This window comes from Meles meles, chromosome 20, assembly GCF_922984935.1.
Source record: "Meles meles chromosome 20, mMelMel3.1 paternal haplotype, whole genome shotgun sequence".
Classification (NCBI taxonomy): Eukaryota; Metazoa; Chordata; class Mammalia; order Carnivora; family Mustelidae; genus Meles; species Meles meles.
Window position 1 is genome coordinate 51705623 of NC_060085.1, and position 15439 is coordinate 51721061.

Consider the following 15439-nt stretch of genomic DNA (forward strand, 5'->3'; position numbering starts at 1 on the left):
ATACATTGAGAGGTTCAAAGACAGAAAGGAATGGGATAGAGGCCTGGGGTTCCAAAGAGGAGGAAGGCAATTCAAGGGAAATAAAAAAGATCAGATGCTTTAGATGTAATTAGATGTTTATCTGAGAAAGGTTACACAGATAAAATTTTATCTCTGGTATTAATTCTAAATCTGTGAAAGACCCCCAGTTTAAATTCTTCTAGACAGTTAAGGGAATTGGCAAAAAGCTTCTCTTGGGCCTACAGGGTCTCAATCGCTTTAGCTCAATTACCACATGCCAAAGGGGCACATTTTAGGGAGACCTGCTCTAAAGCTCTACAACCACATGAGTTAGTTCTTAAATATAAACACTGTCGTCACTACACTGTTCACGCTCTCATGTGTATGAATTACTTTTTCAATGAGGCCAGTGACTCTCAATGAGAGGTATAAAGAAGAGAGAAGGGATTAGAAGATGAAAGCATTGCCTGGCAGATCAGATCAACCTGGAGGTCCCTTTCTGGATGACACAGCAGCTTACCTGCACCCTCCCCAAAACATAAGCATCGCTGCCATTGTGGGATGACATGCCCACAGGAGATGTTATACCCTCCCTCAGTACCCTTAAGGGGAGTTAGGAGGTAAAAAGAATAACCAGTGATGAGGATCATTTTTTCACTAAAAGATGAACTTCTGAATCAAAAGCTTATTGGCTTCAATCCTGAATTTAACACTTACCCTATGTTCCTCATTTTCAAATGGATATAAAAATCCCTTTCTTTCGGGGCGCCAGGGTGGCTCAGCGGGTTAAGCCGCTGCCTTCGGCTCAGGTCATGATCTCGGGGTCCTGGGGTCGAGTCCCGCATCGGGCTCTCTGCTCAGCAGCGAGTCTGCTTCCCTCTCTCTCTCTGCCTGCCTCTCTGTCTGCTTGTGATCTCTCTGTCAAATAAATAAATAAAATCTTAAAAAAAAAAAATCCCTTTCTTTCAATGTATGTGTACTAAATGTATTCTAAATGCTGATATATAGAGCTCAGTAAATGCCCTTTAGGCATTATTTTTCAAGGAGATTTGAGAGCTCCTCTACACAGGAGTTTCTCAGTCTTGTCACCACTGACAATTTTAATGGACCAGATAATTCGGGGGGAGTTGTGCTATGGGCTAAGTTGTGTTCCCTGACCCTGCCACTCATATATTGGAGTTGTAAATCCCACCCGGCACCTCAGAATGTGAATGCACTTGGAAACAGAGTTTTTAAAGTGATAACTACAGTAGAGTGAAATTGTATTACTGATCCAGTATGATTGCTGTCGTTTTAAGAGGAGATTATGATACAAACATGTGCAAACAAAGAGGAAAGATCATCTAAGGACACAGTAAGAAGATGGCCATCTGCAAGCCATGGAGAGAGATCTCAGAAGAAACCAACCCTACTGACTTCATCTTGGACTGCCGCCCTCCAAGAACTGGGAGGGGAAAAAAATTCTTTTGTTTAAGCCACCCAATCCATGTTGCTTTGTTACAGTAGCCTGAGCAAACGCTGCATGAGGGTTACCCGTGTGTTGTGGTATGTTGAGAAGCATCCTTGGTCTCTACCCACTGATACTAGTGGCAATCCCCTAACACCACAGCTGTGACACCCAAAAATGTCTCCACACATTGCCAGATATCTCCTAGGTGCAAAATCTTCCTCTCTGCCCTACTGAGAACCATCATTTCAGATGGCCTCTGGTCACCTGTTTTCCCAGTGCTCAGTGATATGGGAACAAAGGTAAAAAAAAACTATTAAATTTCCTTACTACCTGTAGCCCATTGACAAGTCCTTGAAACAGGGAGAGTGGCAGTCCTCTAGGGACTCAACTGCTTCAATGTTAATACTTCGCTAAGGGCAAAAGACAGTCTTAGTCCGACCCCCAGGTTCCTGTAAATCTACTTTAACATATAAAAATTCCCTTGGAAACTTCCTTTATCTCTACTCCCACAAGATACAGGTTGGCAATCATCCTCCAAGCATATGAGCCACCGATACACATCTGAAAAGTCTCATGACTGAGTTTTTGCTAAAGAGTAATAAATGACCTTTTTCTAACTAGCCCCTTTTCCTAACAATAGCTAGCCCCCTCAGGATCCTGGAAATCTTGTCAAAATACCTGGGAGGCTTATGCTATCCCTAACCCCACCCCCCCAACTTGATAGTATATAATGGGTCACTCTTCCTGACCCCAGTGCAGTCTTTCTGCCCACAGGTCCTCTCCCCATACTTTAATAAAACCATCTTTTTACACCAAAGACGTCTGAAGAGTTCTTTTTTTGGCCCTTGGCTTTGAACCCTAACATCATTCCTACGTCACTCAGCACAGTGATGACTACCTAACAAAGAAGATAATCAAATATTTTCTGAATAAAGTCACTTGCCTGACTCCCTATCTTGGGTCTCACTACTCCCTTGCAAACTCCTTTTGTTGTGTTTAAAAAGAAGAAAAAGGAAAAGAAATAACAGGCCCAAAATGGAGTCACTTGCCCCCACAACAGCAACCAAAACTTAATTGCACTGCAGGAATGTGACCTTTACCCAGCCAATCTGGAACTTCCTGATCAGCATTACGGACAGCATCTGCATCTAGCCTTCCCCCAAAAGGTGAACTTGCCTACACCAGTCCCTTCTTTTCTTTTGCTAATGGCTTCGGTCCTTCCTTCAACCTTGTTTCTGCCTTTAAAAACCGTCCATTTTGTACAGCAACTAGGTGCTCCTTTCTACTTGTAGATGGGATGCTGCCTGATTCATGAATCCTTGAATAAAGCCAATTAGATCTTCACATTTACTTGTTTGGATTTTGTTTTTTACAGCTGCAATTAAAGTAGTAATTACTTCCAGTTTAATTTATAGTAGGCTGTGCAATTTTTATTGGAACAGTTTTCATTTTAGCATAATTTCTGGCAATTCAGTGACGTAAATATCACATCAATGTTAAACCTTATTTTAGTTGATATTGCTCGTTTACCTCATATCAGATCCTTTGAAAGATTCAGTGAGTGGTGCTTTTAGTTTCCTTAATGCACCACTCATAATTTAGCAGATGAAATGACTATGACAAATTCTTATATAACCATTTGAAGCTCAGGGAACTCAAAAAGAAAACAAATGGCCATTTAAGTGTGGAAGTGCTGAACTCTAAGTCATAATGAGACTCCACACATTATCCAGAAACCCAAACGCATACCAAAAAGCCAAAGTCAATGGAGACAGTCTTTGGAAAGGGGAAGACACAAATGTCTCTCTGGTACATTCATAAATTTGTTTTCTTAGCACTGGCTCATGCGCTTTCCTACTATTTGAAAGGTGATGTGTTTGGGCCAGGAGTGATGTGGGGATGGGGTGGAGGGGGCTGACTCTGGGATGCTGAAGAGTGGCCTTAGGAACTCTGGAAGAACTGGGAACTGGTGGACATTTTGCACAGAGACAATTTCTGACCAAGTCTTTCCATTGATCTGTAGCTTATACTCCACTCATAAGACATTATTTCTAGAACATTATTTTAAATTGATACAGTCTATTCATCTTCAAGTTCATTTATTGCATTCTTTTTGTTTAATAGCTGGGAGTCAGAGTAGTAAAGATCTGATTTACCCAAGTGAAAAAGGAAAAAAAGACTAATATCATTTTGAAGTGCCATTTCTAAAGAATATGCCCAATGTTTCAAAGTTAGTGTTTGTGACTTTTAGTTTCAATACCAACATCCTACTCCAAGTGACAAACGACTACATTAAAAACTCGGGCAATGACCGTCACATAACTGCTATGACATGCATGCTGGCATCCGGGCATCAAGGGCTGGTAAGTGGTGCTGCCTTTCCAGAAATACAAAGGCTCTTAACTCCTCCGCTGTTCCTTGTGAGAGAGGTTGAAAAGAATCCTTTTCTCAAGTTAATTTCTACATGGAAGAGGAGAATGCTTTAAGGATATCCTGAAATGCAGAAACAAAACCAAACAAAACTCTTTGTCAAGATCTCTGTGTACTCTGCAAAGCTGGCAGACGTGCAGATGTCAATATTTTTAGACAGAGATGCTCTAGAGACAGTGAGTAATTGACCAAGTGAGGGTGTTTTAGAACTTATTTTTCCCAGGAAGGCAAAACGTACGAAAATCAGCTAACTATCAGATTGAGAAGTTGACACTTGGGCATTTATGAATATGAAGTCTATGTGGCAACCCAAAGTGCCACACTTCAATCACCACACTGGAAAGGTCAGCAAAGCTCTCACTAATTCCTATTCCGCTTATTTCTCGGCTCAGTCTCAGCACCCTCTGCTGATCTGGTACGACGATTCTGTCTTGGACTCATTTCTGTGTCTTGAAGATCACTTCTGAAAACAGAAAACAGGAAAAAGCATCTCAGAAAATAATGATCATGATTTTTCTACAGCAGCTTCTAGTTGACAAGTGCTTTCACATACACTAAACAGTTCTCTGCTCCACTGGCAAATCAATAGTAATTATTATTACTGTTATTATTATACACATTTTATAACTGAGAAAATAGTGACTAAGCAAAGATTACAGGCCGTAAGTGACAGAAGCAGTAACTGAATGCCTTTCTTATGAATCAAAATCTAGAATAGCTTAACATGAAGAAAACTGGAAAAAAAAAAAAAAAGTGCTGGTATCCTAATAAGACAAAGTCTGTGTCTAACAAAATCATTCTCTTGAGCCTGTCTGAGAGCTGAGGTTGTAAGGCAATCAAGAAAACAAATTCCAGTACCACGCTGTCTTGGTGATCACAGCTTTGTAGTAAAGCTTGAAATCAGGTAACGTGATGCCGCCAGTTTTGTTTTTGTTTTTCAACATTTCCTTAGCAATTCGGGGTCTCTTCTGATTCCACACAAATTTTAGGATTACTTGCTCCAGCTCTTTGAAAAATACCGGTGGAATTTTGATCGGAATGGCATTAAAAGTATAGATTGCTCTAGGCAGTATAGACATTTTACAATGTTTATTCTTCCGATCCAAGAGCATGGAATGGTCTTCCATCTTTTTGTGTCTTCTTCAATTTCTTTCATGAGTGTTCTGTAGTTCCTCGAGTACAGATCCTTTACCTCTTTGGTTAGGTGTATTCCCAGGTATCTTATGGTTCTTGGTGCTATTGTAAATGGAATCTATTCTCTGATTTCCCTTTCTGTATTTTCATTGTTAGTGTATAAGAAAGCCACTGATTTCTGTACATTGACTTTGTATCCTGCCATGTTACTGAACTGCTGTATGAGTTCTAGTAGTTTGGGGGTGGAGTCTTTGGGTTTTCCATATAAAGAATCATGTCATCTGCGAAGAGAGAGAGTTTGACTTCTTCGTTGCCAATTTGGATACCTTTTATTTCTCTTTTTTGTCTGACTGCCGTTGCTAGGACTTCTAATACTATGCTGAACAAGAGTGGTGAGAGTGGGCATCCTTGTCATGTTCCTGATCTCAAAGGGAAGGCTGCAAGCTTTTTCCCATTGAGGATGATATTTGCTGTGGGTTTTTCATAGACAGATTTTATGAAGTTCAGGAATGTTCCCTCTATCCCTATACTTTGAAGCGTTTTAATCAGGAACGGATGCTGGATTTTGTCAAATGCTTTTTCTGCATCAATTGAGAGGAGCATCATAAAAACAGACAGATAGACTAGTGGAACAGAGTGGAGAGCCCAGATATGGGCCCTCAACTCTATGGTCAAATAATCTTCGACAAAACAGGAAAAAATATACAATGGAAAAAGGACAGTCTCCTCAATAAATGGTGCTGGGAAAACTGGACAGCGATATGTAGAAGAATGAAACTCGATCATTCTCTTACACCATACACAAAGATAAACTCGAAATGGATAAAAGACCTCAACGTGAGACAGGAATCCATCAGAATCCTAGAGGAGAACATAGGCAAAACCTCTTCGATATCAGCCACAGCAACTTCTTTCAAGTTATGTCTCCAAAGGCAAAGGAAACAAAAGCGAAAATGAACTTTTGGGACTTCATCAAGATCAAGAGCTTCTGCACAGCAAAGGAAACAGTCAACAAAACAAAAAGGCAACCCACGGAATGGGAGAAGATATTTTCAAATGACAGTACAGACAAAAGGTTGATATCCAGGATCTATAAAGAACTCCTGAAACTCAACACACACAAAACAGATAATCATATCAAAAAATGGGCAGAAGATATGAACAGACACTTCTCCAATGAAGACATACAAATGGCTATCAGACACATGAAAAAATGCTCATCATCACTAGCCATCAGGGAGATTCAAATTAAAACCTCATTGAGATATCAGCTTACACCAGTTAGAATGGCCAAAATTAGCAAGACAGGAAACAACATGTGTTGGAGAGGATGTGGAGAAAGGGGAATCCTCTTACACTGTTGGTGGGAATGCAAGTTGGTGCAGCCACTTTGGAGAACAGTGTGGAGATTCCTCAAGAAATTAAAAATGGATCTTCCCTATGACCCTGCAATTGCACTGCTGGGTATTTACCCCAAAGATACAGATGTAGTGAAAAGAAGGGCCATCTGTACCCCAATGTTTATAGCAGCAATGGCCACGGTCGCCAAACTGTGGAAAGAACCAAGATGCCCTTCAACGGACGAATGGATAAGGAAGATATGGTCCATATACACAATGGAGTATTATGCCTCCATCAGAAAGGATGAATACCCAACTTTTGTAGCAACATGGACGGGACTGGAAGAGATTATGCTGAGCGAAATAAGTCAAGCAGAGAGAGTCAAGTATCATATGGTTTCACTTATTTGTGAAGCATAACAAAGAACATGGAGGACATGGGGAGATGGCGAGGAGAAGGGAGTTGAGGGAAAATATAAGGGGAGATGAACCATGAGAGACTATGGACTCTGAAAAACAACCTGAGGGTTTTGAAGGGGCAGGGGGTGGGAGGTTGGGGAACCAGGTGGTGGGTAATAGGACATGTATTGCATGGAGCACTGGGTGTGGTGCAAAAACAATGAATACTGTTTTGCTGAAAATTAAATAAAAAAAAAAACCTAAAAAAAGAAAAAAGAAAACAAATTCCAAAGAAAGATAAGCCCCATGAAAGAAAGGTGGGCCACATAAATTCTGTCACTTTTGACACAAAACTGGGAGGAAGGTGGCTGTTGCACAACCAGGCAAGTGGATATGAGCTAACATTTTAATGAATTCTGAACTATGGGCTGGTACTGAAGGCCCCTGACACAAAGGACAGGCCACATGCATTGGCAAGCTCTTTTCCAGGAGCTTCCAACAGTGGTCATAAGAAAGACTGGAAACAGGGTGGGAGACTGAGGAAAGCCCACTCTGGTGTCACAGGATAAAGCTGGTGAATGCGGGTAACAGGAATCAGGCAGAAAACCCTACCTCTTCCAGGGACTCTTCTCTCCTATGAACTGAGAGCGTTCAGCTGCTGAGGGAAACTCACTGGATCACAGGAACCAGCTAAAGGTCTACTATCTCTATAGAAGGGGCAGAACATTTGAATGGGAAGTCTGCTTCAATGGGAATGATAGGAAATAATTTGCAAGAACACTGGCAAAGTTTCTTTGTTGCTGGGGTACTAGAAATAAAAATCTTCACCTCTGGAGGAAGGGCAGAAAATCATCTTTGGCTGGTGATCTCAAACAACACCAAGCAAAGGGCTTGGGCAAGGCAGTCTGACTACCAAGGGAGGTGGGAAAGATGGGAAGAGAAAACTCCAACCCCGAGATCCAGGGCCTGCCCAAGACTGTAGCTGGAACAAGACAACAAGAGAGCCCCAGCAGGCTCCCACCAGGAGCCAAGCACCAAGTAATAGGCAGTAGCAGTAAACTACTGAGGGAGAGGTATAAACATGGAGAGTTGCACCTCTGGAATGCAGGCATGAAGACAAGGCTGAAAGGTAAATGAAAACAAAATCAGAGAACAAAAGCTTCCCACAATCCAGCCCCCATACTAAGCACAAGGTAAAATCAGCCCACTGGTTGAGGAATTTGATGCCTCTGATAACACTGAAGGTCATGTTAGGAACCAGGAAATTCCAACCTGGGTTAACTTCCCACACTAATGGCCTAAGGGAAGAAGCATGCTGTTTCCAGGCACAAACCCTATTTTTACCTCAGTATCTAAGGACCTCTGCAAGATGTCTAGCATCCACACAAGATGTACAATGCACAAAGAAGAAAAACCAAATAAAAAGTCCACTGTCAAGATATAAAGTAACCAAGAGATACAGACAGAATGACTCACATGTTGGAACCATCAGACTAAAACTTTAAGTAACTACGATTAATATGATAAAGGCTCTAGGGATAAACTGGAGGATATACATGGAAAGATGGCTCCAGGGGTGGCTCTAAAGGACAGAGTTCATTATTGTCCTTCCCTCTCTGTAACTCCCAGAGTCTAAGAGGTTCCTCCCCCACTGTCAGCACTGTTGCTCTTTCTCCCCCTCCACAAAACCAGCCTGTGCCTTTTTATTAGCTGTAACTGTACCTTTTCCTCAATTTCCTCAAAGTTTATTAAACTTTTTGGAGACTCATTATGTTCCCCCTTTGACACATGTGGGCCATAGTAAGAAGACTCAGTGAGTATTGCACTCAGGCAAGTCATCACTAGCCTTTTGATTTAGGATTGGAGTTGGCAAACTCTGTGTAAAGGACCATATATTTTGGGCTCTGAGGGCTATCCAGTCTGTTTGTAACTACTCAATTCTGTTGTAACTACTCAATTCTGTTGTAATCATGAAAAGAATGAGAGCCAACAGATAAACAAATGTGTGTGGCTATGTTCCAATGAGCTTTATCAACAAACAGACAGCAGGCCAGATTTGGCGTATGGACCATAGTTTGCTATCCCTGACCTAGAACCATATCAGTCCAGAAAGTGAATCCAATAAGCTGAATCAGAATTAAGAGTGAATCCGCGAGGACACCCCCTCCCCACCCCTCGCCAGCCAAGCTGCTACCCAGAGGATGTACCAATCTGGCCATTATACAGTTGCTGTTAGGAGAAAGAAAGAAGCATCGTGCCCAGGAATAGTTAAGAAGGAACCCTGAGTTTCTGAAATAGGCAAATATATAACCTCAAAACCCTTTCTGTCCTAATCATTACCCAGAAAGTGGCCAAAAGGAAAGGATTCCTTTCTGGAGACAGTAGCATTCAGTGACCAATTTCCTTACTAAGGTGTGTGGACTAGAAGGTGAGGGAGTTGACATTTTTAAAGGAGGCCATTCCAACGCTCAGTAATATTAGATGCCTGAAGATTGTAGAGAGGATAAAAAGTCTAGCGAATCCCTTGACGATCAGCCCATTATTGATTCCAGTCATTTCCTTCAAAGAATGGGCACTTATTATTGATATGTACATGAATGACCCACGTGGTTCACTCAGCACCATTCAGGTTTGCAGCCTCAAAGCAGAAGATCTGCCAATCTGTGGCTTCATGACCACTTTTATGACCTGTTTAACCTTAATTACTTCTTTAAAAGCTCCATCTCCAAATATAGTCACATTGGAGGTTAGAGCTTCAACATACAAATTTTAGGGGGAAACAATTCAGTCCATAAGAGCCTCCATGGATCAGGCCATTCAGATTTGACAAGAATCTAATAGCAAGCAAATAGCTGTTTTTCAAAAAGGTGTATAACCTGCAGTTATGCTAGGCTGGACACAAGTCCAAAATCCCAAAGGGTGCCTCTAGGTTGAAGCTGCCTCCTTTCTCTGAGGTTCTAGTAGGGAAAATCATTAGTCTTAAGACTTGTAGCTATAAAGGGTGATTAGGGTTGTGGGAACTCAACTCACTTCTCTGTGTGTGGCTCTTTCCTATCAGAGAATTTGCTCTGGCATTTACTGGATATGGAATTATGAGTACATAACCCATCAATTCCTACATACATACAAATTTAAAAACAATAGTATAATGAATTAGCCCAAAGGGCCCCATCTACAAAGTCACATTAACTTCCCTTCCCCATTGTGAGTCTTACCCAAACCCTATTAAATCAATTCAGGTGCTTCCTTTTCCCACAGGACAGGGCAGGATGGTGAATCTGGTACCTATATCCAACAGAACCACAAAATCCCTTCCCAAAGTTCAGCAGCACATCCAGACTGGTACGGATAGCCTTTCATCTCCATTAGGGACAGGGGAACCTCAACACCACTTTTTTTCTTTTTAAGATTTATTTATTATCTGAAAGTGGGGGGAGGGGCAAAGGGAGAGGCAGTAAGAGTACCAAGTGGACTCCACACTAAGCGCCGGACCAACATGGGGCTCAATCTCATGACCCTGAGATCACGACCTGAGCTGAACGCCAAGAGTCAGTTGTTTATCTGAGCAAGCCAGCAAGCACACCTCAGCTTCAATTCTAATCAACAAAACCAGAATAACCAAAACAATTCTAAAAAAGAAAAATTTACATTGACAACACCAAATGCTAGTAAGGGTGTAGGGCAAGGAAAAATTCTCATTCACTGTCCGTGGGAATGCAAAATGGCATAGGCCACTCTGGAACAAAGTTTGGCAGTTTTTTACAAAATTAGATATAGTCTTACCATACAATCCAGCAATTGCACTCCTTGGTATTTCTCCAAGGGCATTGAAAACTTATGTCCATACAAAATCCTGTAGTTTGTTTTTAATTAGAATATAATTATATATAGCACTTTAATCATAATCACAAAAACCTGGAAGCAACCAAGATGTCCTTCAATAGGTGAATGGATAAAAGAACTGTAATACTCCAGACCATGGAATATTATTCAGACTAAGAAGAAATGAGCTATCAAGCCTCAAAAAGACATGGGGCAATTTTAAATGAATATTAGTAAGTGAAATGAGCCAATTTGAAAAGGCTACATACTGTAGGGTTCCAAATAAACAACATTCTAGAAAACGCAAAACTATAAAGACAGAAAAAAAATCAGTGGTTGTTGGAACTTGGAGAGAAGGAGAGATGAACAGGTGGAGCATAAAGGATTTTTAGGGCAGGGAAACTATTCTTTATACTATAATGGTGGACACATGTCATTATACATTCATTAAAACTGATACACTATAAAATACAAAGAATGAACTCTGATGTAAACTGGAAAAAGAAATCATACTAGCTGATTTCATGACTTACTATAACTCTGCAGTAATGAAGACAGTGTGTCACTGGTGAAAAGACAAACACATAAATCAATAGAGCAAAACAGTGATTCCTGAAATAGTCCCACACATATATAACCAATGGATTTTTGATTAAGGTACCAAAATTATTAAATGGAGAAAGGATAGTTTCTTCAATAAATAAAGCAAATGGAGGCCCACATGTCAAAGAGAAAAACTGAACCTCAATCTATACTCTGCACCACTTATAAAAAACTTGAAATAGATTATAGATTTAAATGTAAATCCTAAAACTTCTAGAATGTAATAGAAAACCATTGGGTTAAATAAAAAATTCCTAGGTAGGACACAAAAAAGCACCATATGTAACAGAAAAGAAAAAACTGACAAATTAGATTTCATCAAAACTTAAAACTGCTCTTTGAAAGACACTATCAAGAAAATGAAAAGGCAAGCCATAAAGAGAAAATATTTGCAAAACACGTTTCTGATAAAGAACTCATAAATCCCAAAAGTAAAAAACCACTCAATTTAATAAATGGGCAGAAAATTTGAGGAAGCACTTCATCAAAAGACATAGGAATGGCAAATATGCACGTGAGGGGAAGTTCAACAACATGAATCCTTAGGGAAATGCAAATTAAAATGACAAAAAAAATACTGCTATATCTTTATTAAAATGGCTTTAAAAATAAAGACAATGACAAAGTACTGGCCAAGATATGGAGCAACTAGAGCTCTCATACATTGCTGGTGGAATACAACTGGGCAGTTTCTTATCAGTTAAACATACATGAACCATATGATGCCATTCCTAGATATTTACCTAAGAGAAATGAAAACTTATGTCCACACGAAATACTGCACTCAAATCCTTACAGCAATTTTATTCATAATCCCCTAAATCTGGAAACAACCCAAATATGCCCATCAGCTGTTGAATGGGTAAATGTGTTGCAAATGAATTCTCATGGGGTTAAGATGAAATTCAGATTAACAGAGAAAATTATTCCTTTCTGATTTTATAAGAATATTAGAGAAAGCTATTTCCTAAAATTTCCTATTTAAGGCACTATGAGATAGTTAAAATGATTCATAAGTGACAATCCTTATCCACTCATAGGTTCTTGAAGCCACAGAAGCTGTCACTAACAGCTAAATCCATTAATGAGTGTATTGAGAGCCAATAAACACTGACATATTCTTTCACTCATATACTTACTGAGTGCCCACTATGGACCACCCAGGCACTAGGCTACACACATGAAGATTCAAGGTCCAATGCGCATGCTCTCTAGAAAAGCAGTCAAGTGGTAAGTGCAGAGTGCTGGAGCAGAGTCAGGGGCTTCTGAATGGAACTGTGGAGAAAGGAATGACAACTGCCATCTAGATGAGGAAAGGGGAGAAGGCAATGAGGCAAAGCAAAGGCACAGAAGCAAGGTAACATGAGTCTCTGAGGTGACTATGAGTAGTTCAGCTTAGATGAAACAAGGAGTTGTGGGGTGGAGAGGGGGTAGGCACATATGAAATTCCATGAGCCAGTAGGTAGGCTGGGGCCATGACAGTAAGAGCCTTGGATGCTGGCAAGTCCCCGAAGGACTATAAAGTCCAACAGAAAGAACGCAATGTGTTTCAGGTCTCACCAGCAGAATGAACTGTAACGACTAGAGGCAGAGAGGCAGCTGGACAGCTGTTGCAGCAAGCCAGAGAGAAGAGCAAAAGGCCTGTAGCCAACTGTAACACAAAGGGCTAATGGAGAGAGATATCACTAAGGTGCTGCACAGGGTGGGGGCCCCAGGAGCAGCTTAGTGACACTTGGGAACGTGTTAAAAATGCAAACGATTAGGCCCCACCCCAAATGTACTGAATCAGTCTCTTCCAATTCAGTAAAGCCCAATAATCTGTGTTTTAACAAGTCCTTCAGATGTCTGTGATGCATATTTAGGTCTGAGTACCACCTACCAATACGACTTTGGCAGATGACTGAATATGAAAGGTCAGGGCAAATGAGAGGTTGAAAAACGATTCCTAGGTGTCTGGCTTGAACAGTGAGGCAGACTACCACACTCCATTCACTGAGGGAGGGGACAGTGGAGGGCAAGCAGCTCTGGAGAGAAGGGACTTAGACTCTCTGGGGCAGAATTATATATATATATAAAAATGAAACCTAGAAATGCGAAATGATATACCAGGGCCATTTCTCTTACTGTTTTCATTCTGTTTGATGTAAATATATTTTATAGCACAAAACAGTAAGATGAACAAATATTTACAGACATAAGAACCCAAGACCAGTCTGTAGAAAATAGTTTTTGGGTTTTTTTGCTGCTCATGAAAATATTGCTTTATATGGAGCACTGTGTTGCTAATAGAACCTCTCAATCATTTATGGAATTAAGAGAATGTGTTGGAACTGAAATAGTATGTTCTAGGACAAATATCTCAAATATGCCACTGTGGTACCACAAAACATACCTTAGTTTAGATGTAAACTGCCAAATTTTGTTTAAAAGTAAAGATATGGAGGCTTTTCCTGACTTTGCCTCTAAAGCTACATTATGGCATAAGCTTATCTGCACTGTTCTATGCTTAACTTAAGTCAGGAGGCCTAGATTCTGATCTTGGCAGTGCCACTAACTAGCTGTGGACCTTGACCTAGTCAACACACCACTCTGGGGGCCAGTTTCCTTCTATAACATGAAGGGATTAGATGAGATGAACACTTAGATCTTTCTAGCTGTAACATTTATTATTTATGAGGATGAATCGATGGGATTGGTCTTCTCAGTGCTTTGTTATATGATGACTTTTTTTTAAAGGTTTTATTTATTTATTTAACAGAGAGAGAAACCACAAGTAGGCAAAGAGGCAGGCAAAGAGAGAGAGAAGGGGAAGCAGGCTCCCCGCTGAGCAGAGAGCCTAATGCGGGTCTCGATTCCAGGACCGTGAGATCATGACCTGAGCCAAAGGCAGAGGCTTAACCCATTGAGCCACCCAGGCGCCCTATATGATGACTTTTGGAGGCCATCATTATTGAGAATGCCTGGGTGCAGAAACTTTGGCTACAAGGTGTCATAGCCATTGGTGTCAGATTTAGCTCAGCATGAACAGGGTGATTCCTGGTACAAGAAGAAATAGTTAGCTAAGCAGTGGCCTTCTTTCCCAAAATGCAAATTTAAAAAATGCTCAGGTGAGAGTAATAGAGCCAAAATCTCAAACTTTCATAAAACATTACTGTTTGAGCCACCAAATAACTCACTGGCCTGAGAAACCTCCTCATAATGCTTTCCCTGGATACAACACACTTCCTATTGTCCCAGTGATTCAGCTATGAAACTACAAAATCTCAGTATAGTAAACTTCTTCTTTGTAAAGACAGTACACAGCTTAATGGTCTAAAGAGCTGACTTTTGACACACTGGTTACAATCTTAGCTCCATCACTGACCACTTAATGCTGAGTGACCTTGGGAGGGAAATTTACCTCTTTGAGTCTCAAAGAGGCTTTTAAAAAGGTGAAGAGGTCAACAGATTCAAATCTGCTAAGAAGTCAAAGAAGGTCTTAACTTTGGATTTATCAAGATAGAGTTCTTTGATGACCTTAGTGAAAATGAATTCAGATGAATGCTGGAACTGGCTGAAAATGTGGAAGAATACGTGGGAGATAAGGAGGTGGAAAAAGCAGGTAGAGACCATCCATTAAGTAAAGGAAGGAGAGGGGCGCCTGGGTAACTCAGTCGTTAACCATCTGTCTTTGGCTCATGTCATGAACCCAGGGTCCTGGGATCAAGTCCTGCATCGGGCTCCCTGCTCAGAGGGAAGTCTACTTCTCCCTCACCCACTCCCCCTGCTTTCCTGTGTTCCCTTTCTTGCTATGTGCCTCTCTGTCAAAAAAAACAAAATCTTAAAAAAAAAAAAAAAAAAGAGAGAGCGAGAGAGAGAGAGAAAAGAAAAGAAAGGTAAGAAAGATACAATAGTGGCTGCAGGATGAGATGGGAATGAGAGGAGACACGGAATGAGGTGTTATTTGTTGCCTGGTTGGTTTTAAGATGGAAAGATTTGAGCAGTCTGAGAACCCAATGACAAAGATACAGTTGAGGGGGAAGAGCTGCCAGACAAAGAAGGGATAAAGTTCCTAACAAATGGGTAGGAACAAGGAAGAATTAGCCTCTGATAAGACATCCCTTTATTATAAAAGGAGGCAAATATAAAAAGAGGAATCAAATATGTACAAATATAGACAGATTTATACATTTGGTGTTGGAAAGATGAGGACTCCCACATAATGGCTTCTATTTTCTCTACAAAGGAAGAGAAAAGGTCTCCAGCTGGGGGTGCAGCCACT

The 15439-nt window shown here is 40.7% G+C and overlaps 1 protein-coding gene across 1 annotated transcript in view; it reads right to left on the bottom strand.

The window, feature by feature from the left end:
• Window positions 1-3540: 3540 nt before the first annotated feature.
• The window catches only part of RAD18 (RAD18 E3 ubiquitin protein ligase), a 103862-nt gene continuing 91963 nt past the window's right edge, over window positions 3541-15439 (bottom strand). Inside the window, exon 13 of the mRNA XM_045991230.1 lies at window positions 3541-4343. Within this exon, the coding sequence (XP_045847186.1) occupies window positions 4241-4343 (103 nt within the window). The 3' untranslated portion in view covers window positions 3541-4240. The remainder of the gene's footprint in view (window positions 4344-15439) is intronic.